At 45.8% G+C, this 20,028-nt stretch overlaps 3 protein-coding genes across 3 annotated transcripts; all 3 read right to left on the bottom strand.

The window, feature by feature from the left end:
- Positions 1-263: 263 nt before the first annotated feature.
- On the bottom strand, positions 264-1,271 carry LOC108642346 (olfactory receptor 5V1-like). Its single transcript, XM_018086867.2, has one exon. It carries the CDS (start codon positions 1,269-1,271, stop codon positions 264-266), a length of 1,008 nt encoding a protein of 335 aa, XP_017942356.1.
- A 5,390-nt stretch (positions 1,272-6,661) lies between these two features.
- Positions 6,662-7,792, bottom strand: LOC108642345 (olfactory receptor 1509-like). The gene has a single exon (XM_018086866.2). The coding sequence runs from the start codon at positions 7,586-7,588 to the stop codon at positions 6,662-6,664; it is 927 nt and encodes a 308-aa protein (XP_017942355.1). The 5' UTR covers positions 7,589-7,792.
- A 5,991-nt stretch (positions 7,793-13,783) lies between these two features.
- On the bottom strand, positions 13,784-14,788 carry LOC108642344 (olfactory receptor 4S2-like). Its single transcript, XM_018086865.3, has one exon. The coding sequence runs from the start codon at positions 14,771-14,773 to the stop codon at positions 13,784-13,786; it is 990 nt and encodes a 329-aa protein (XP_017942354.3). The 5' UTR covers positions 14,774-14,788.
- Between the last annotated feature and the right edge of the window lie 5,240 nt (positions 14,789-20,028).

Below are 20,028 nucleotides of genomic sequence, written 5' to 3'. Positions count from 1 at the left end.
CATCCAACGCCTGTGTGCTCTCACCTAACCTTCCTCTGGGCTCAGGGGAGAAAAACCTTCCCAACTGAGGTCTTCTCCTGCTGTGACCGTGACCCAAAGCTGTGCCATCCGCTTGGCCCTCTGGAGGTGCACAGTTCTCCCTGCTAACTGCAAAGGGAGCCCAGAAAAGGAGTTTTGAGCCCAGAGGAGAAGTTTTGAGTCCCAAAAAATGAGTTTGGCTTGCAGCATCTAATTTTTAGAAGGTCAGTCACAAGCTGCAGTTCCTATCCAACTGCTGGAGCTGCAGAGGACGCCCGAGACTGGGCGAGGTGTTGTTGTGCTGTGACAGCCGTTCTGAGCTGTCTGATCCCTCTCCTTAGGGCACTTCTCAGCTCTTTGTTCCTCAGGCTGTAGATGATGGGGTTGAGCAGGGGGGTGAGGATTCCATAGAGCATGGAAACGATCCTATCCCGCAGAGGTGAGTAGGTGGAGGAAGGGCGCACGTAGGTGCAGATGGTGGTCCCATAGAAAAGGCAAACCACGGTCAGGTGAGAAGCACAGGTGGAGAAGGCTTTGTGCCTGCTCTGGGAGGAGTTGGTGGCCAGGATGGCCAGGAGGATGCAGAGATAAGAGGTGAGAGTGAGCACAAAGGCGCCGCTCCCCAGCACCCCAGCGACTGCCAGAATCACCAGTTCCCTGCTCCAAGTAGACGAGCAGGAGAGGCCCAGCACAGGAGGAATGTCACAGTAATATTGGTCCACTTGGTTGGAGTCACAAAAAAGCAGGGTAAAAACCAAAGAGGTGTGCAGGAGGGAGTTCAAAAACCCTACCAGCCAGGTACCAATGGCCAGGTGAGCACACAGCTTCATCCTCATGATGTTCGGGTACTTCAGGGGGTGGCATACGGCGACGTAGCGGTCGTAGGCCATGACAGCCAAGAGGAAGATCTCTGTGCCTACCACATGAATGAGGAAAAAGAGCTGGAAGAGGCAGCCCTTGAAGGAAATGCCCTTGTTGTCAAGCAACAAGGCCCCCAGCATCTTGGGCCCGGTGATAGTAGGACATAAGATATCCAGCAAGGCTAAGTTGCCCAGGAAGAAGTACATGGGGTTGTGCAGGCGGGTGTCTGTGCTGACAGCAAGGAGGATTGTGATGTTGCCTGCCATGGTGGCCAAATAAATGGTCAGGAACAGCACAAAGAGGAGCAAACGGACGTGTGGAGCATCAGAAAGGCCGATGAGAATGAATTCAGACACTGCTGAGAGGTTGTGCCTCTGCATCTTGTCTTTCATTCTGGAAAGGAGACAGAGGTTTCCCTGGAAGAGAGAAAAAGTTGGGACTTAGTCAAATTTGCACCCGCCTTCTGAAGAGTGCAAGGGGTCTGTTTTGCAGTTCAAAAACATTTGCAAGCTTGCATTGCCACACTCCAAATCTAAATCTGACCCACCTCTACCTAGGGTGAAAGGAAAAATGGAGGCATTAAGCTTCAAAGGCATGAATCCAAAATGTTGAATTCTTGCAAGTTGTCATCTCAGCCTGAAGAGCTGAAAGTTGGTTTTACCTTGTCTGAGGTGTCCAGCTTAGTTGGACACAGTTGCAGGCAGGGTGAGTGGTCTTTGAAGGTTGTCAGAGTGAGGAGAGTGGGGTACAGATCCCTAGAAAGCCTTTCAGCATAACAGTGTCCCCAAAGGTGTCTAGTTTACCAGCTGAAACTAAAACTTATTTTTAGAGGAGTAATGCTACCACAGAAGAATTAAAGCCCTAATAATCAAGAGAAAAATGTCCCTTCTCATGGCAGAGGGTTGGAACTAGAGGGTCTTGAAGGTCCCTTCCTTCCAAACCATTCTGTGCTTCTATGATTTTGGTTCTTTCAGGTTCACCGAGTGGGATGTCAAAAGAGATCTAATCTGGTATCCAATTCAAGACTTCCCACCTTTCTCTACATTTTGCCCTCTAGACTTCCATAACAGAATTTGTCCTCTTAGGATCTCTCTGGACTTTCACTCTTTTTTCAATTCAAAGAAGACTACATTTGGCATTCAAGGGTCTTCCCATTTATCCTGCATTGCTTCCTGGAATGTAACTCGGGATTTATGGTAAGGATTTCCATATCAGCTCTATAGGGAGATAAAGCAAAGTTCAGAATTAAGTGCCTCCTTTCTGGAGATTAGAGCTTGATTATGGGGCTGTTGGTGTGACTATTGTCCCACGTTCTCATTTGTAAGAGATTTCATTGGTACAGAGATTTAACAGGTGATTATGATATCCCTTCCAAGGCCGGCTCCTCTGTGCTCTCATGTTCTCACAGAAGCTTGAGAGGGACCAAAGTCAGAGCTTAAAGTACAGAAGGGAATATTTTAGTCAACAGAAATAAAAGGCAGGTTCTTCAGATGGGGAACTCATCCAGGTGAAATACCACAGAAAGAACCCAGAAATACTCACTGCTCCACAGAATTAACGACAGGTAATAGAGAGTCCTGAGTATCCCCAGGAAATAAAACCCTCCTTTTTCTTCCTTCACCATCGGATTGGAATATCTACATAGGACAGAACAATTCTCTCACTGTGAAGGAAGAGATGAGTCCAGGTTGGGCAGTGTAGCAATATTCACCCAGACCCCCGTGAGCACTGGCAGAAGGGCTGGCTGGGCTGCCAGGGTGAGCAGCTCTCCTCTTTAATGAGGTTTATAAACAAGAAGGTGTGTCTGGGGACAAGTGTCTCTGAAGCTTTTTTGGGTGTTACCATAATTGCATGTATGGTTTTTTTTTTCAGAATGTTGCCCAAGGGGGCTGGAAATGGAAGGAACTCAAATGATCAGCACTGCTTTTGGAGAGCTATCAAAAAATTGGTTCCAGAAAGCATCCCTGCCTTAGTTTATGGAAGAATCACTTCCCATGTGATGTCCAGGACTAGGAACAGGCCCGTTCCAAATGCAGCAATAGCTGCCTGTAGTTTCTGCCCTGTTCCCATGAATGACACTGCCTGTCAATCATTTCTCAAGCTTGCTTGCTGTGTTTGCAGGCTGTGACTCTTTCAAAATTAAGGCATCTTCCATGGGACAAGGGGGAACGCTTTTGAACTAAAGGATGAGAGATTTAAGGGACATATTAGGAAGAAGTTCTTCCCTGTGAGGATGAGGAGTTCCTGGCACAAGTTTCCCAGAGAAGCTGTGGCTGCCCCATGCCTGGAAGTTTTCCAGACTAGGTTGGACAGGCCTTGGAGCAACCTGGTCTAGTGGAAAGTGTCCCTGCCCTTGGCAGGGCACTGGAACACGATGATCTTTAATGTCCCTTCCAACCCCTACCATTCTGGGATTCCCTACATTGGAGTTATCCAAGGGTCTGGAATAAATCCACCTGGTCCAGGTCTTTGCCTGTGTGCTGCAGTTGGCCCAAGGACCATAAACCCTCACACTTCCCATGAAGTTTTGCAAGAAAGAATGAAGAGAATAATTTTGTGTTAAAGCCAGAGGCCAGAAAGGGATGCAACAAGGGGATCAATCCCATGCATAACTGTGAGGAGAAGGAGGGCTGTGCCTTTCCATTTTCCTACACTGGCTTCATGTCACTTCCACTGCCTGGGACCCAACTTTTCATTGAACAGCCATGAGAGGGCAATACCTCCCACAAAATCAAGGTGCCACTCACCCAGGACTACTTTTTGGACTACTGGCTCTCAGCTCTGCATCCAGTGCTCCAGTGTGTATTTCCAGGGGTATTTTTAGTTGGGTCAATAGAATTAGAAAGACAGGATGGTCTTTGGGCTAAGCTTTCTGCCTCAGGGTAAACCAGTCAATAAAAATCCCACTCGTATTCCTCATCTTGCAATGCCTCCAAGCAGCCTGGAGATCCTTGGGTGGTGTAAAAATGCCTTTAATGTTGCCATCCCATAGGAGCTGCTGGTATGGGCAGCCCAGTGAAAACTCTTTCTGTGTCTTGTTCATCCAAATTGCTCCGTCATTCCAAGCCACTTGGTACAAGGCAATTTGTGAGCTGTGGACTCAAGAAGGAATCCCTGGCTGATGAGGCACAGTTGAAAGTTCCAGTTCTTACATTCTATTCTATTCTAAAACCAGTTATTAAAAAACAACACACAAAACACCCCCAAAACAGAGAAAAAAATTCTCTATTTGCAGAATGCAGATGTACCCCAGTTGATGATATGCTGGATTAGCCCTGTTGCCCTCCCCTCCTGCCACACCAGGACCATCCCCAGTGTAACACAAGCAAAGGGATTTGTTTTTAACCATTCTGGGACTACCCAGCCTTGTTAAGCCTTGAGTTTTCCGCCTAGAAATGCTTATGGTGAGCCCAGACTGACTGCAGTCCCTTTTCTCTGATGTCCATTTGTGTTTCAGTCCCATGGTCTTGAAACAAAATTGATTAGACGGGGATTTCTTCAGTTGACTTGGCATTTAACAAAAGCATTGTAGAGATCTTAGCAGTTGTCAAGGGAATATTTTTGCCCTTTGAGGCCATTTTTCCCTGTCCTCTGGATGACAGTGAGCTCAGAGCTGCTAATTTCCAGGAGAGAAAGAACTTGTGCTTTTAATGATGCGCAGTGGAGCCAATTTCCAGACGCTTCCAAACTCAACTGCCAAAGTTGCACCTTTGCGATTTGTCAGGCCCAACTTTTTAACAGCACCAACTGAGGCCTTATTAAAGTCATGCCAAGATGTTTCCTGGAGAGAAAAATCAATTGCATTGAATTGTTTGTCTTCCCAGAATGGTTTGGGTTGGAAGGGACCTTAAAGCTCGTTCATTCCAACCCCCTGCCATGGGAAGGGACACCTTCCACTGGACCAGGCTATTCCAAGTCCCATCCTTGTATTGAGACACCAGCTCCCAAAAAGATGGAATTTTCATTTGGGTTTTTGTTAAAGCTGAGCTGGGAGATGTCATTGGAACACAAAACATGTAGTCCAAAACTGGGTGACCAGTCTCTGGGTGTGATTTCCTGCCTAATTTTATGCCATCTAAACCAGAATTTTATGAAATATGATAAGATTGTATGTGATTTCTATAATATACATTCTGAAATGTCTAATAAAAACTTGATTGGAATTCTTAAAAATTATCACAGGGATACATTTTAATTTTTTTCTCCATTGAAATTTACCCAATTGACCTGGAGGACATTTTAATATTTCAGCATTTCCCTCTAATACTAAAGAGGAAAAACTCCCTTCCAATCCAAACCATTCCATGGTGATCCAATCATGATTCTAAGTAGGAATTCACCATTCAAATGAAGTCTGATTTGCATCAAGGTGGGAGATAGGTGGAAATCTCTCTTAAGCAGGAGGATCAGGGACTCCCTGATGCTTCTGATCTTCCTCTTCTTTCTGCTGGTGTGAGAGTGAGGGCTAATTTGAGAGAGGAATTTGAGCCTCCCACTTCCTTTGCAACAATTTAGATTGGATATTGGGAAAACTTTCTTCCTAGAAGGGTTGTCCAGCCCTGGCACAGCTGCCCAGGGCAGTGGTGGAGTCACCATCGCTGTGGGATTTAAAAGGCACGTGGATGTGGCACTTGGGGCTGTGGGTTAGTGGTGGCCTTGGCAGTGCTGGGGGAAGGGATGGACTTGCTGGTCTTAGAGGGCTTTTCCAATATAAATAATTCTGGGATTCTAATTTTGATGGGATGAATCCAATCCTAAATCATTCTGGTTGGTGTTCTCCTGATGGCAGCCACTGCACTTCCATCCCTGATGGATTTGGTGATGTCATTGTTGCCCTCAGAAATAGAGAAACTTAATTACTGTGAGGTGGAAATGTTGCTTATTAAAAACACATCACAGAACAAAATCCTACTGCCTTCTCCTTAATCTTCTTCCCCAAACCCTGTTGTTATCTCCCCAGGCAGAATGCCGGATTGGGTCACTCCTTCATAGGATCACAGAATCCCTGGATGGTTTGGATTGGAAGGAACTGTAAAAATCATCCAGTCCCACCCCCTGCCATGGGCAGGAACCACTTCCACTAGCCCAGATTACTCCAAGCCCTGTCCAACGTGGTCTTGAACACTTGCAGGGATGGGGCAGCCACAGCTTCTCTGGGCATCCTGTGCCAGGGCCTCACTCCCCTTACAGGGAAGAATTTCCTCCTAACATCCAATTGAAACCCACCCTCTGTCAGTGTGAAGCCATTCCCCCTTGGCCTGTCACTGCATGTTCTTGTCCAAAATCCCTCTCCTTCTTCTATATTTTGTCTCTTATATGTTTTTAATAATGCACTTCAGTGAGAGAATTAGGACTATGTTCTGAAAGGTTAAAAGAGTTCCCATCCTTATATGTCGGAAGAAAATCCTACAAACAATGTCTACACTGTCTCTGCCTTCACCTGAGAACATCGGTGTCAGTGGGGGAATTTGGGGACACTAAGTGCATGTGCCTCTGCCATCTGCTGTCACAGCACAGTAACAGCACGGCAGAGAGAGAGGAAATGCTTGTGCTTGATTTATTTATTTGAAACTTATGGCCCCACACGAATGAAACAGTTTAGAAAGTTTTGGTTTTTTCAACATGGATTTTTAATATTTTAAAAAGTTTCAATTTTTCAACATGGATTTTTAATATGAATATTTATATATGTGTATGTATTTATCCACACACCTAATTTGAAGGGTGGAGGCATTAGTCACCAAGCCATCAGTCTGTAGGAAAGTCACGCCAGGTGCAAGTCTCAGAAGATGCTGCAGCACTTCCAGAGCCTCTGCATGGATTCCTTCACCTCGTTATTCCTCAGGGTGTAGATGAGGGGGTTCATCAGCGGGGACAAGATGGTGTAGATGACACAGACGTACTTGTCGAAGGGGAAGGTGCAGGGGGGCCTCAGGTAGATGAAGATACAGGGCAGGAAGAAGAGGGTGACGACCAGCAGGTGCGAGGCGCAGGTGGAGAGCGCCTTGCAGTGGCCCTGGGTGAGGCGTCCCCGGAGGGAGAGCAGGAGGAGCGTGTAGGAGGTGAGCAGCAGCAGGAAGCAGCCCAGGGAGATGAGGCCGCTGTTGGAGGCCATGAGCCACTGGGTGAGGTAGATGTCGGCGCAGGCCAGGCGGATGACGGGCTGCACGTCGCAGAAGTAGCTGTCGATGGTGTTGGGGCCGCAGAAGGGGAGCTGGATTGTGAGCCAAGTCTGGGTGATGGAGTGCAGGAACCCCCCTGCCCAGCAGGAGCAGACCAGCAGCCAGCAGGCCCAGCGGCTCATGATGGCCGTGTAGTGCAGGGGCTTGCAGATGGCCGTGTAGCGGTCGTAGGCCATCACGGCCAGGAGGAACATCTCCGAGGAGCCAACAAAGTGCAGGAAGAAGAGCTGGGCGATGCAGCCTTCAAACACAATGGCCTTCCTGTGGGAGAGCAGGTCCACCAGCATCCTGGGAACGGTGACAGAGGTCCCGCAGATATCGAGGAAGGACAGGTTGCAGAGGAGAAAGTACATGGGTGAGGAGAGCTTGGGGTCAGTCCTGACTGTCACAATGATGAGAAGGTTCCCCAGCAGAACCATGGTGTAGGCCAGGAAGAAGATGGTGAACAAGACAACTTGCAGCTCCCTGGTGTCAGAGAGCCCCAGGAGGATGAATTCAGTCACCTGGGAGAAGTTGCTCCGTGCCATGGCTGCAGCTCAGGCTCCCATGGCACAGGTGTTGAGGGGCAGTCATGGGCTGGCCAGCAGAAGAAGGGAATGTGCTACAGCTCCAAGGGTCATGGATGGTGACAGCAGCGTGCATTTGCTGCTGTTTTTCCTGCTACAGAAAGCACAGTGTCATGTCCTAAATCACAGTGAGCAGCGTTTGCAAAGAGCACTGTCCCCTGCTCCTCTGCCTTCCCACTCCCGTTTCAGATCTCTGACCCCTCCACACTGACCCTCAGCCCTGAACCCACTGTTTTCCTGCACTGTAGTTGTTGTGACAAATGTGTGCTCCTATTCTGTCAGGGAGGAATCCCAGAATCATGGAATCATTGAGGTTGAAAAGATCTCTGAGATCATGGAGTCCAACCCTTCCCTCAGCACTGCCAAGCCCACCACTCAACCATGTCCCCAAGTGCCACATGCACATGTCACTTCAAACCCTGAAGGGATGGCAATTCCACCACATCCTACTCTCACAGAATAGAGAGCTGGAAAAATGCTACAGTGTCCTTTTATCTGCTGGGAATTGGAAGGGCTAGGATGGAAGTAAATCCTGCCATGCTCAAGCATCTTCTCTACAATATATGGCTCAGGCACGAGATGCTGCATGTTCTTTTCCTAATGGCTCTCCTCTAAATTGAGGAAAGGACTCTCTAGTTAGCTCATCCACTCTGAAACTGGAAATATATGCACAGAAAGCAGGTTCCTCACTGGAAATGCTCTCCCCCGAGCCAGCAGCTGTTTGGAAGCCTGAGTGCTCCCTTAGGCCTGCTGTTATCAGAACACACCCTCCCTCCCAAAATTGGGGTCTCTAACAAAGCAGAAGCTGCAAACCCCTGCCCAGTTTCTCTACCTCTTTATTTTTTAAAGGAATTGTTAAAGTTCTCCAGTAGACAAATACACTCACTGTCTTGGGGAGGTTCAAATGGGACCAGCAGAGGAATGCCCATTTCCATTTACAATCCCACCAGGAAATTCCTTTGCTGCTCATTTCTGCCCAAGAGTTTCTAACTCAGCAAGCAGGAGGTTACTAGCAAGAAACCAGAGTCTGTTTTTCTTGTGTGCCTCTTGCCTTTTGCACTTTCCTCAGGTCTTGCTCTATTTTCTCCCCCTTTCTGGTAGATCTCAGCACAGAATTCAGAATATCTGTCTGCAAATCATGGCATCACTTTAGGAATGATCCCACTTTTCCCTCTCTCTTTCCCACAGTCTCTGTAGTTTTCCGGAGCTGCAGAAAGGGTGAAGAGTCTACAGCCACCCCGAGGTTGTACTAGACAGAGAGCTCAGAACAGGCATCACAGTTGGTGTGTAGCAGCTCTGCCTTCCTGTGTAGTCAAGAAAGAGGAAGAAACACCTTAAAGACACAGCTCAGTTGACCTTTATTAGGTCATTACACCACAGGGAGATGATTTAGCCCATCAAAGATTGTCCCTCTGTCCTTGAGTGTAAATGGAGAGCAGATACCTGCCCCAGGCCAGATGTCTAGGATGCCATCAGCATTAAGTAAAGCTGCCTTAAAGGATCCCAATGGCCAACATTTAGCATTTACATGTTTCTGCATATTTTTCAACACTTTACCAAGGATTTCTCTCTGCCTTTCACATAAACAAACACCACCACACACATGTGCTTTAATACCACATGGCTGACACGAAGAACATAAGGAAAGGAGAGAAAAAATGCTTCCTACAGTACCCAGTCCCTAAATGTTGCTACATCAACTTTCTGAGTTCCACATTTGTTGCCTGAAAACATTTGAAATCATTCACTCCGTGTTCCGAGTTCTTCACCAGACAGGTCAGGGAATTGTTCCACTCTTCTTCCTCCTGCTTGCAATTCCTGTGCCCTTGCTCTTATTTTTCTTGTTGCATCGAAACTTGCTTCAGGTATTTTTCAAGGCAGTTTTTTTTTCTTGCCAGGCAAGTTTTACTGTGATGGCATCAATGTCCTGTTTTCTGTCTGTCACTTACACTGAGAGATCCAATGAGGGAACATCTCCAAGGTTTTTGGAAGAGAGCTCTGCATTTCCTCCATCTTCCTTCTCCCTGAAGTCACCCCACCCCAGCACAGCCTATAAATACTCCTGGAACATACTGGGGACTAAACACAGGCAAAAGAGAGTTGGACCTGAGAGAAATGTGTCATTAGCAAACTGCAAGCAGGTCCCTGAGGGCCTTATTAAATAGTTTTGCTGGTTGGGTCCCTTGGTTGGGTCCCAAGTCACTTGAGGACCTTTTGTGAGTGGAGTCCTGGGGTTGATGAAGAGAGGAGAAAACACCACACACTTCCAAGCACTCACAAGACCTTTGTATGAAACAAAGCCTGAAGTTTCTAGTAATAAAATGGCAAACGTAGGGTTCTACCACTGATCTGTGCATTGAGCCAGTGTGAGGCAGCAGGAAATGTTGCTTGAGATCAGAGAGCTTCAGGGCCAGGACAGGGAGTCCTGGTTTCCCAGGGATAGACTGGATCAATGCCTCACCAGGATGAGATGTAAACATGACCAAATATGAATGTTCACTCCCCAAGTCAAAGGAAGGTCTGGGCAGACCATCATATCGGTGGGGATATGTCACTGAGAACTGTGGCTCAAGTTCAAATCAGATTGAACTGATTCTTCCAGCCATGGTGTTAATTGAGAAGAGATCCCCCATCTTTATCTCAGCATTTTTTATTTCAATTTTTTTCTTTCAATTTCTTCCCATAGCCAGCTGAGGATGAGTGAGAGAGTGGGGGTGTCCAGCAGCCAGCCAAGGAATCAAACCCATGGCATGAATTTTAAAGCCTAGAATCTAGTCTCTGAAAGCATGTAATCTCTAAAAAGAATGAATGTGATTATTGAATTTGAAGGCCATTTCTGCTCCATCTTCAGGGGCTGCTCCTCCAATCCGGAAAGAAAGCCTTATTGACTGCACCCCTGGGTTTAGTTTTACACAGTGAAGATAAACCCTTCCTCTTCTGCCAAGGACTTGCTGCTGTATTTCATCTCCATGTGTCACCAGTTACCTTCAGTCAAATGAGTGAATTGTCAACTATTTTAAGGACATCTCATTCCTCTGCCAATAGAAGTTTTTAGAAAATTCATGCCTTGACCACAGCCAGTCAATTTGCAGTAGAAGGGCATTGCCCAGAGTTGTGAGATTCTGGGGTCATTTCTACATTTCTGTACTGGAAATGGCTTGTCCTCCTTGTTCTGTCACTCCAGGGCCTTGTCCAAAGTCCCTGTCCAGCTCTCTTGGAGCCTCTTCAGGCACTGCAAGGGGCTCTAAGGTCTCCCCAGAGCCTTCTCTTCTGCAGGCTGAACACCCCCAGCTGTCGTAGCCTGTCTTCAGAGCAGAGGGGCTCCAACAGACAGATCAACCATGCCTGTCACTTGTCTTTATAGTCATGATGATGAGCAGGTTTCCAAAAATGATAGTGGTGTAGAAGAGTAAAAAGAACAAGCAGACTTCTGCTCCTGTCCTGTCTTATGTCAGTCTGTGGAGGATGAACTGGGTCCCACTGTTTGTGTTCTCCCTAGACACCACTCAGGCAAGACCTGGAGCCCAGAAAAGAGACAACAGGAATGACATCAGACCTGAGGCAGGATCAGAACATGCACAAACTGACCTCTGACATGTTAAATATTCAGCTTTTTTTTTTTTTTTCTGTATTTTTGGGACAATTTCAATTTCAAGTCAATACTTTCCTAAAGGAATAACAGTGCTATCTGAGTCAGAATGTATTCTTGACATAAGTAATAGCAAGTTCAGATTATTTAGTTGAGAAGGGTGGTAAAAATAAGAGGCAGGTGCTGGACTTAGTCCTGAACAGCTCCTAAACACGCCTGTAGTGACACAGGGGGAGTGAACGAGCTGTTGGTGACCCTCCTTTCCTGACAAACACACACAAATTCACCTTTGCAGCATTGCCCCACACTACACAAGAATCACTCCTGTGTGATATCCCTGGAAGTGCTCAAGACCACATTGGGTGGGGCTTGGGCAACCCAATCTAGTCGAAGGTGTCCCTGCCTCTGGCAGGGAGAGTCAGAACAATATGAGCTTGGAGGTGCCTTTCATCCCAAACCATCCTGTGATTCTAAAGCTGTAATTGAGGGGGTTTTTTTCTCAATCATAAAATAGACCCCACAAAAGTCACTCACCAGAAATGCTGCTTTTCAAGGGCAGGATTTCAGCCAGGCCTGTACAAAACCAAGGGACAATCTCCAAACATTTCCACTGAGAGTTCTCTTGCTGTCACTCCTCTGAGGACCTCCCCAAAGCACTTCAGGGGGTTTCATCAGAATGTCTCAGCTGCAATTTGCTGCTTAGAAGTTGTGAAAGCAAGTGGAAATCTCTGCCAACTCTGAGCCCTGCAGTGGCTGAAAAGAACAGCCCAACTCTCTGTCTCAATTCCCCAGTCTGGAAAAAAAACCCCAACCTGCAAGAGCATCTACAAGAACAATTATTTCTGTAGCAGAAGCCCAAGACTCTCAGGAGTAAGGAGATCCCAGAGGCAAATGAAGTTTTGTCAGAAATCATCAGTGGACAAGGAGCTCAAATTGTTCTTTGGATAGTTCTTAGGGGAGTGTCTGGAGAGAAGTGTTGGAGTAAAGATGCCTCTTATGTAGGATGTCTCATACATGTCTCATATATATAAATTTCCTATAAATTTATATAAATTCTGCTTTCTGTCCTAAGCTAATATTTCTCATCCGCATCCTTATTTCTTATTAACTCGTTCTTACCACTGCACAAAAAAACCCAAAAATCACACCTGTGCTACAGATGTTATCCCTTAGATGCCTGATGAATATGAATTTGAAACAAGAAGTAACACAGGAAATGACTTCAAAAAGTTGGAAAGGTTTGTGGTGAATTCCTCTCTTCCTATCAGTAATTTTTACTGCCACAGTGTAAAGCACAGAAGCAACTTTTTAGCTCAAGTCTGAAGTTTTTGTAAGAATTTTTAATAAAATGTGGAGAAGCCTAATGCTGCTTTCAGTGACACCTTCCATAAGCTCTGGGGGAATACTTGCTCAGCAGCACGCAGAAATGAGACCACTAAAAACTCCATTGGTGTTCACCTCCAAAGCATTTAAAAATTGATTTTTAAAAATTTTTAGTATTTTGTGTGTGTGTGTGTTATTGTGGCAGTTTGAGCCACATTAGAAATCCAAAATCCAACTTCCAGGCTTCCCCCACCCCTTCCCACAATTTATCCCAACACCGAAGAGAAAATCTTTCAGGTCAGAGGCTTCTATAGGGGAAGGGGGAAGCATATGTAAATTTTATTTACACAAGTAAATACTACACAAGCTAAAAACAATTATATATTTTAATTTTTTTGTGTGTGTTTGTTATAAAGGACATTTTTGTGTGTTATCCTGACCCTGTCTTGGGCTGGGAACACCTTGTAACCTTCAATCCTACCTGAAGTAAGGGGTTATCTTGACTACTGGAATAGTTGCTAAACAATTCTTTTTTATTATTATTCTCCCATGAATTTGTGCCTCCAAAGCCCTACTTTGGTGACTCCTTAATTTTTAACAGTCAGGAAAGTGTCTTTCATTAGATGTGTGATTCTCTATTCGTCTAAAGATGAAAATGAAAGACATGAGGCCGAGCTGAAAGATAGAGGGTAGGGTTGGAAGGATGGCAGCAGGGATGGGAGAAGTAAATAGACTTGTAGGATTCTAGAATATCTGTTTGGTTTGGAAGGGACCTTAAAGACCATCTCATTCCACCCCCTGCTATGGGCAGGGAGACCTTCCCTTAACCCAGGTTGCTCCAAACCCCATCCAACCTGGTCTGGAACACTTCAGAAAGGATTTGTTGAGGGGAGAGGGGAAGGGGAGAAGTTTCCTCTCCCATTACTTGCATCAGCAAAGGACTCAACTCCCACAGAATATCAGGTTTTCGTGTTTGTTTTTTTAATGGGATGGTCTACCTGGACAACATTTTCAGTCCTTTTGATAGTATTTATTTCAACACTGGTGTTGAGTTTGTGCTCAAGAGGCCCTGGTCTGGACCTGTGCTTGTTGACAAAGAATAGACAGGGAATGCCAGCTCATCACAGAGTTCACAGTGTCTTTCCCCTCAGCAAATAAACCTTTAGTTCCTTCCTAATAACAGCAGGAGCTCCCAGCAAGCTGTCCTTTAAAGGGCAGGTCGTGAGGAATTGTCACAAAAGAAATCATAGCCAAAGATGCTCGATTTTCTCCGATCTTTTGGAAACATGACTATGGTCCTGCACCTTTGCATTTTGGCTTCCCACTTTTCTGCTCCACAGCTTTCTCATGGCACTCTTCACTTCCTGGTTCCTGAGGGTGTAGATGAGAGGGTTCAGCATGGGTGTGATGATGGAGTAGAACACGGCCACGTCTTTGTCCTCCACCAGGTTGCTGGAGGGGCGGATGTAGATGAACGTGCACGGCCCGAAGAACAGGATCACCACGGTGATGTGGGAGCCGCAGGTGGAGAGGGCCTTGTGCCGCCCTGCAGCTGTCTGACCTTTCAAGGAAAGCAGGATGACAACATAGGACGAGACCAGGATGGCAAAAGCACTCAGAGTTATCAAGCCACTGTTGGCGACCACGGCAGCACCTGCGGCACGGGTGTCGGCACAGGCCAGGCGGAGCAGGGGGTGGACATCACAGAAGTAGTGATTGATTTTGTTTGGGCCACAGAACGGGAGGCAAATGGTGAGAAGGAGCTGCAGGGTGGAGTGGAAGAAGGCCCCGAGCCACGAGCCCAGCACCATGAGGCCACAGGTGCGGCCGCTCATGAGGGCGGCGTAGTGGAGGGGCCTGCAGATGGCAGCGTAGCGGTCGTAGGCCATGGCCGTGAGGAGGAAGATCTCAGCGCAGCCAAAGAAGTGAAACCCAAAGAGCTGGGCCATGCAGCCCACGAAGGAGATGCTTTTAGTCCCCCCCAACAGGCCAGCAATCATTTTGGGAGCCGTGGTGGAGGAGTAGCAGATGTCTACAAAGGACAGGTAGCAGAGGAAGAAGTACATGGGCGAGTTGAGGCCCTGGCTGCTGATGACAGTGACCACTATGAGCAGATTTCCTGCTACAGTGATGAGATAGAAAGCCAGAAAGAGCACTGAATATATTTTCTGCAGCCCCTGGTTGTCTGAGAAGCCCAGGAGGATGAATTCCTTCACGCTGCTGGCGTTGTCCATGTTAAGGTGTTGGGGGATAGTCGATGCAGCACCTGGGAATGTGGAAAAATAAAGGCAAAACAATTCTTCAGGTTTTTTTATGATTAAAAATGAATTCTTGATCAGAAGTACCATCACACTAAGAAATGTGTAGGATTAGAATTAAGTTTATCAAGAGTGGTTTTTTTTGTTTGGTTGGTTGGTTTTTTATGTTTGTTTGATTTCTGTTGTTGATTTTTCTTTCCTTCCCCCTCTACCTTGCATGAGACTTCAGCCATAGAACCATAGAATCCTGGAGTGGGTTGGAAGGGACCTTCAAGACCATCTAGTTCCAACCTACCTGCCATGGGCAGGCATGCCACCCACTCAGTCCTTCTGGCATTGGGTCCATCTGATCCAGGCTTTTGCTTTAGGATTTCAAAATTAGAAACTCTTGTGCAGGCAAAAAGCTGCTCAACCCATAGGAAATGGAGAAAACCCAAAATTGCTCTCAAAATTGCCCACAAAGGGAAACCTAGAGAGGAAGTTGGGAAAGTTTGGGACTTTTCCTCTGCTTCCAGTTGTACTGGCAGGAGGTAAAAGGTATTCAAGAAAGGGGGCAAAATTTAGAGGTCTTCCCTCTAAAAGTATCTTTTAAGGGATGGATTAGAGGTATGTGATATAATGTAGTCAACTGCAATATGAAAGAAATACAATGTGGACTGTTTTAATTTCAAGAAAGGATGAGAACTTGCACCACCTCCTTCTTGCAAGTGTTTTCCCCTAAAATCTCAGGTGGTTAATGGGAAAGAGAATTAAAGAACTTAATTTGGGACTGCAGGACTGGCTCTGGATGTGGTTCTGGGCAAAGAGAGCCAGAGATGGTTCAGTGAAAATTTCTTCTTTATTTTTTCACATTTGTTAAATGAGGGGGGAAAGAGAAGAAAGCAGAAATAGGAAAGAAAAGAGGAAGGAAAAAAGGGAAAGGATGCAGAGAATGTGGAAAACTTACCTTCTCTGTGTTTGAAGATCTAATTGTTTGTGTAAGGGCTGCAAGATTTTATCTCCCCAACCTCTGCCTTTCCTGGGATGAATGAGATAGAGCCCATTCTTTCAAAAACAGAGAACAGCCTCTGGAAAGCTTGCAATGCTTGCTTAGGAGGTGCAATAATCCCACCTAACTGAATTTCTTGCTTTCCTGTATCAGCAGGTGTATCTGGATGTTTCTTGCCCACGAGAGCTGCTTTGGAGGCTGCTTGGAGATGGGTGGGCACTGAAGGCTGCACACGCAGCCCAGCAAGCAGAGAGAAGGCTGAGAAGAAAATTGTTTATGTAGTTCTTCTTAAGCATCTCCAAGGAAATCTCCCACCTCAAGGGCTTAATTCCCTGTTTCTGTAGAACTCCTGCAGCCTCTCCAAGGAAATGTCTCCTCTGCAGGGCTCTTGGGGCTGCAGGAGGGAGGTGTGAAGGCTGAATGAAAGGAAGTTGGGAAGGAGGAGAAATTAATCCTGTCCTGGGAGGGGAAGTTTACATCAGATAGTAGGAAAACTTTCTTCACTGAGAGGGTGCTGAAGGGGTTTCAAACTTGTGTGGATGTGGCACTTGGGGCCATGGTTTAGTGGTGGCCTTGGCAGTGCTGGGGGAACTGTTGGACTCGCTGATCTTAGAGGGCTTTTCCAACCTGACTGATTCCAGGATTCCTTGAGCTAACAGGCAATGGATGAGCTGAATATTAAACTGGACAAGCATGTGATGTGACCTAGTCCAGTTAACCATTCCCAGAATCCATCATGAAACCAGGATTTGTGGTTTTCCCAAGTCCCAAGGGGCCCATTGGATCCACTGCTTTGGCTTTATAGTTTTGTGAGAAATAAAACAGGACTTCTAAATCAGCTTTTATTCAAAAAGTAAACCATATCAATCAGGAATCTTCATTAAAAAAATAAAAATAAATAAAAAATCAGAGATCTCTAGTAGTAAGTAGAAGAGAGACAGAAGATGGTCACCTCTTGATGGCCCTCCAAGTCCCTATTTGACATGAAATTTCATCACTGACAGTCCAGTGAATAAAGTCTCTTGCAAGAACTTGCAAGTTTCAGCAAAAGTCAGGGAATTACAGAGTAAGGGAAAAACCCCTTATTTTACAAACTGGGAAACTGAGGGAGGGGAGGAAGTCAGCTCTTGTGCATCTGTGCAAGTCAGCTGAGTTGAGTCTTTGCAAGTCCAGGCTTTCCCTTGATCAATTAGGGGGAGTGGCTTTCAAGTACCAGAGGGGAGTGTTAGATGGGCTATTGGGAAGGAATTGTTGGCTGTGAGGGTGGTGAGGCCCTGGTAGAGGTTGCCCAGAGAAGCTGTGGATGCCCCATCCCTGGAATTGTTCAAAGCCAGGTGGGAGCAACCTGGTCTAGTGGTCGGTGGCCCTGCTGATGGAGTGGGTTGGAATTCAATGATCTTTGAGGTGCCTTCCAACCCAAACCATTCCAGGATGCAATGAATTCAAGCATCACTTAAACCCATCACTGCTCTGCAGTTTCCTGTGTATTTTTGAATTCTGATGTATGGGCATCAGTCAATAGTTTCATCCATTGCCCATGACTTTGTTTTGTTGACATTTCTTGCAGTTTAGAATGACCCATTAACAGCCAAGGTGATGTGACCATCTCCTGACACAGAATGCCAGTGATCCATGCAGGGAAAAGAGAAACCCTCCAATTTATGAAGAGGTTAAATAGTGCTCTGGGTGCAAATAGTCTTTTAATTTAAATAGTATTTTACACTGGAGTCCTGACCAGGTTATTAAGGGCTACCAGCAACAACTCAAGGAAGAACTATTGGGTGAGGAAGTTAAAGCTGTCTTACAGTCTTTGGGAAAGGAAGAGGAAGATGAACAAATATGTATCTGATTTTCAATGGCAAATGCAAAGTGTAAATGCAGAGGGGATGATTCATAGGAGGATTTCATAATAAAAATGCATTTTTCCTCCATTTGTTTGGATGATGGTGCTGCCTGTATTTCCATCCCCCTGTTCCAACAGGGCAGTCCCTTAACAGGGCTAAGAATATGAGACAAGCTCTGTGGTGAGAGACAGGCTCAGGGGTATCCATTTGTGAGAGCAGCCAAAAAGAGACCTTCAGAGAAAGAGGATCAGAAACTGGATGAGTATCCAGGATTTGGAGTTGCACACAAGCTGATATCCGCCCTTAGGCATCTCTCCATCCAGCTCCATTTGGATTCCAGCATCTCTGGAAAGAGGAGTGTTCCTGAATGGTTTCCAGCTGAGAAACAGCCACCAGTCCCATCTTATGGAAAACCAAGTGTTCTTATCCCTGTGTGGCACTCCATTTCCCCCTGCCATTTTAACATGAGAATTTTGGTTTTGTGAGGGTAAAAGGTAAAAGCATGGGATCAAGTAGGTGGTGAAGAAGAAGTTTGGAAAAATTAAAGCTTTTTCTTGTGCAAATGAACAGACGTAATGTTAATAATATATTGTATTTTTTTCTCTTTTTTTTTTCTGTGGATGTTAAGCCACCTATTTTAGTCTAAGTCTTGGTCTGTCTGAAATTAAAATAATAAACAGTGTTATGGAGAGTGGAAGCTAAAAGTGAAACTAAATAATAGATGGATCCTGAAAATTGAGCCGAGTTAGACTCAAAATGGCTCCAATGTCTTCTTTAGCATTTTAACCTGAAGAACAACAGCCTGGTGATATTTCAGGTGAAAATGGGAATCAAGATAACAGTCAGAATGGGATGGTCAGATATTCCTGCTGTTTGGTGCCATCTCAGACCAGGAGCCTTCAGCCACCTCCCAGGAGCATGAATTAATTAATTAGCCTTGAATGATGCCCAGAACTGAGTTTGGACGTGGTGGGCTGTGTGCTGGGGAAGTCTGCATCTCCTGAAAAATCTCTTTGGGACAGTGTAAGGTGACCCCTTGGATAGATGAAACCTTTAGTGGGCAAATACAAGGAGAAATGGAAAAATGATCAGCACAAAGTAAGAGAGGAAAAGGGAAGTTTGTCCGGAGCCAGACACCAACCTTGTCCTGGACCAACCCTGACTCCCACCACACCTAAAGGAGTGTTTAGTTTTTAAAAAACATTCTTCCCATGAGTCAAAGATAGGGCAGAGAAGGCAAAACTAAAATATCAAGAAGAGGCCTCCTCCAGCAGCAGGTGGAGGCAAAAGTCATAGCATGAGCCACGGGAAGCCTCAGCAGACCCAAACTCCAAGAGCAGCTCAGTCATTACATCTATTTCCATCCCAAATTACCCTTCCCAAAAGAAGGCCCTCCCCTGGAAGCAGCCACCCAAGGGTCTTCAGCTTAACAAACCCTTCTGGGCAACCTGAAGAAGCCTCTAAAGATCTTGAAACCCTCTAAGGAAGCTCATGGCAGACCTGCTTTATCCTTCTAACAAGCCCCTGGGGACAAGTTCACAGACACTAAGGAGAAGGAAACTTTCCTCCTTGTTAAAGGAAAGGAGAACTTGTAGAGCACTTTACTTTGTGACAACTCCACAGCCTGAAGTTCCTCACCTCTGCCTTTGGGTGAGGGAAAGGGACATCAGCACCTTATTTCTTTTGGAGAACTTCTTGGCACCTGCCTGAATCAGCAGTGGGGTGGAGGGTGGTGTGAGCTCCTCAGTGTGACCTGGAAGCAGTCAAGGAACACCAAGGACAACAAGGGGATCCACATCCTGAGATGGTGCTGGGGAATCACACCTGAGGAGAGGCTGAGCAATAGGGCGTCTGATGGAATTCAGTCTATCTCCATCGAAAGAAATGTCCAAAAGGAAATAAAAAGCCCCAAATTCTGTCCTTGGCCACTGTTTCATGTTCTGTGCTGAGCTAAGCAAAGGGAAAAAGCACCTCTGGTTTTTAATAGAATCTAGAGAAGAAAACTTACATTAAGGAAAGACTCAGAAGATGAATTTAAACAGCTCATTTAATGTGTGCTTTATGTACACAGAAAAGTGTGTTCAGGGAAGGATATGAAGTTATACTGTGACTATCTTGGCGTCTAGAGGTGGCCAACAAATGAGTTAGTGCATCATTTCATGATTCAGCCAAAATATTGAGATATATAACATAAGTTTGTTGAGAATTAGTAAAACTTTATATTTTATCTTGGCTTTGAAAGTATTTTTCATTTAGTATTGCACATTAGAATTCATGCTCACCAAACACTCTGGAAATACAGCTTTCAGTCAAATTGCCTGCCAAAAATGGAAAAGAAAGCAAAGAGTTCTGGTTAACCAAAGAGAGTGATGGTTTTAAGATGATGCCAGAAGATCTAA

Source organism: Manacus vitellinus, unplaced genomic scaffold, assembly GCF_001715985.3.
Source record: "Manacus vitellinus isolate BGI_N305 unplaced genomic scaffold, ASM171598v3 ctg7180002433876_pilon, whole genome shotgun sequence".
NCBI classification, from domain to species: domain Eukaryota; kingdom Metazoa; phylum Chordata; class Aves; order Passeriformes; family Pipridae; genus Manacus; species Manacus vitellinus.
The sequence above is the reverse complement of the archived record's forward strand: the minus strand, read 5'-3'. Positions and strand labels throughout refer to the sequence as shown.

What these genes read in the sequence shown, in the direction of transcription:
- LOC108642345 (XM_018086866.2), bottom strand. Translation starts at nt 7,588, where the DNA reads ATGGCACGGAGCAACTTCTCCCAGGTGACTGAATTCATCCTCCTGGGG.
- LOC108642346 (XM_018086867.2), bottom strand. Translation starts at nt 1,271, where the DNA reads ATGAAAGACAAGATGCAGAGGCACAACCTCTCAGCAGTGTCTGAATTC.
- LOC108642344 (XM_018086865.3), bottom strand. Translation starts at nt 14,773, where the DNA reads ATGGACAACGCCAGCAGCGTGAAGGAATTCATCCTCCTGGGCTTCTCA.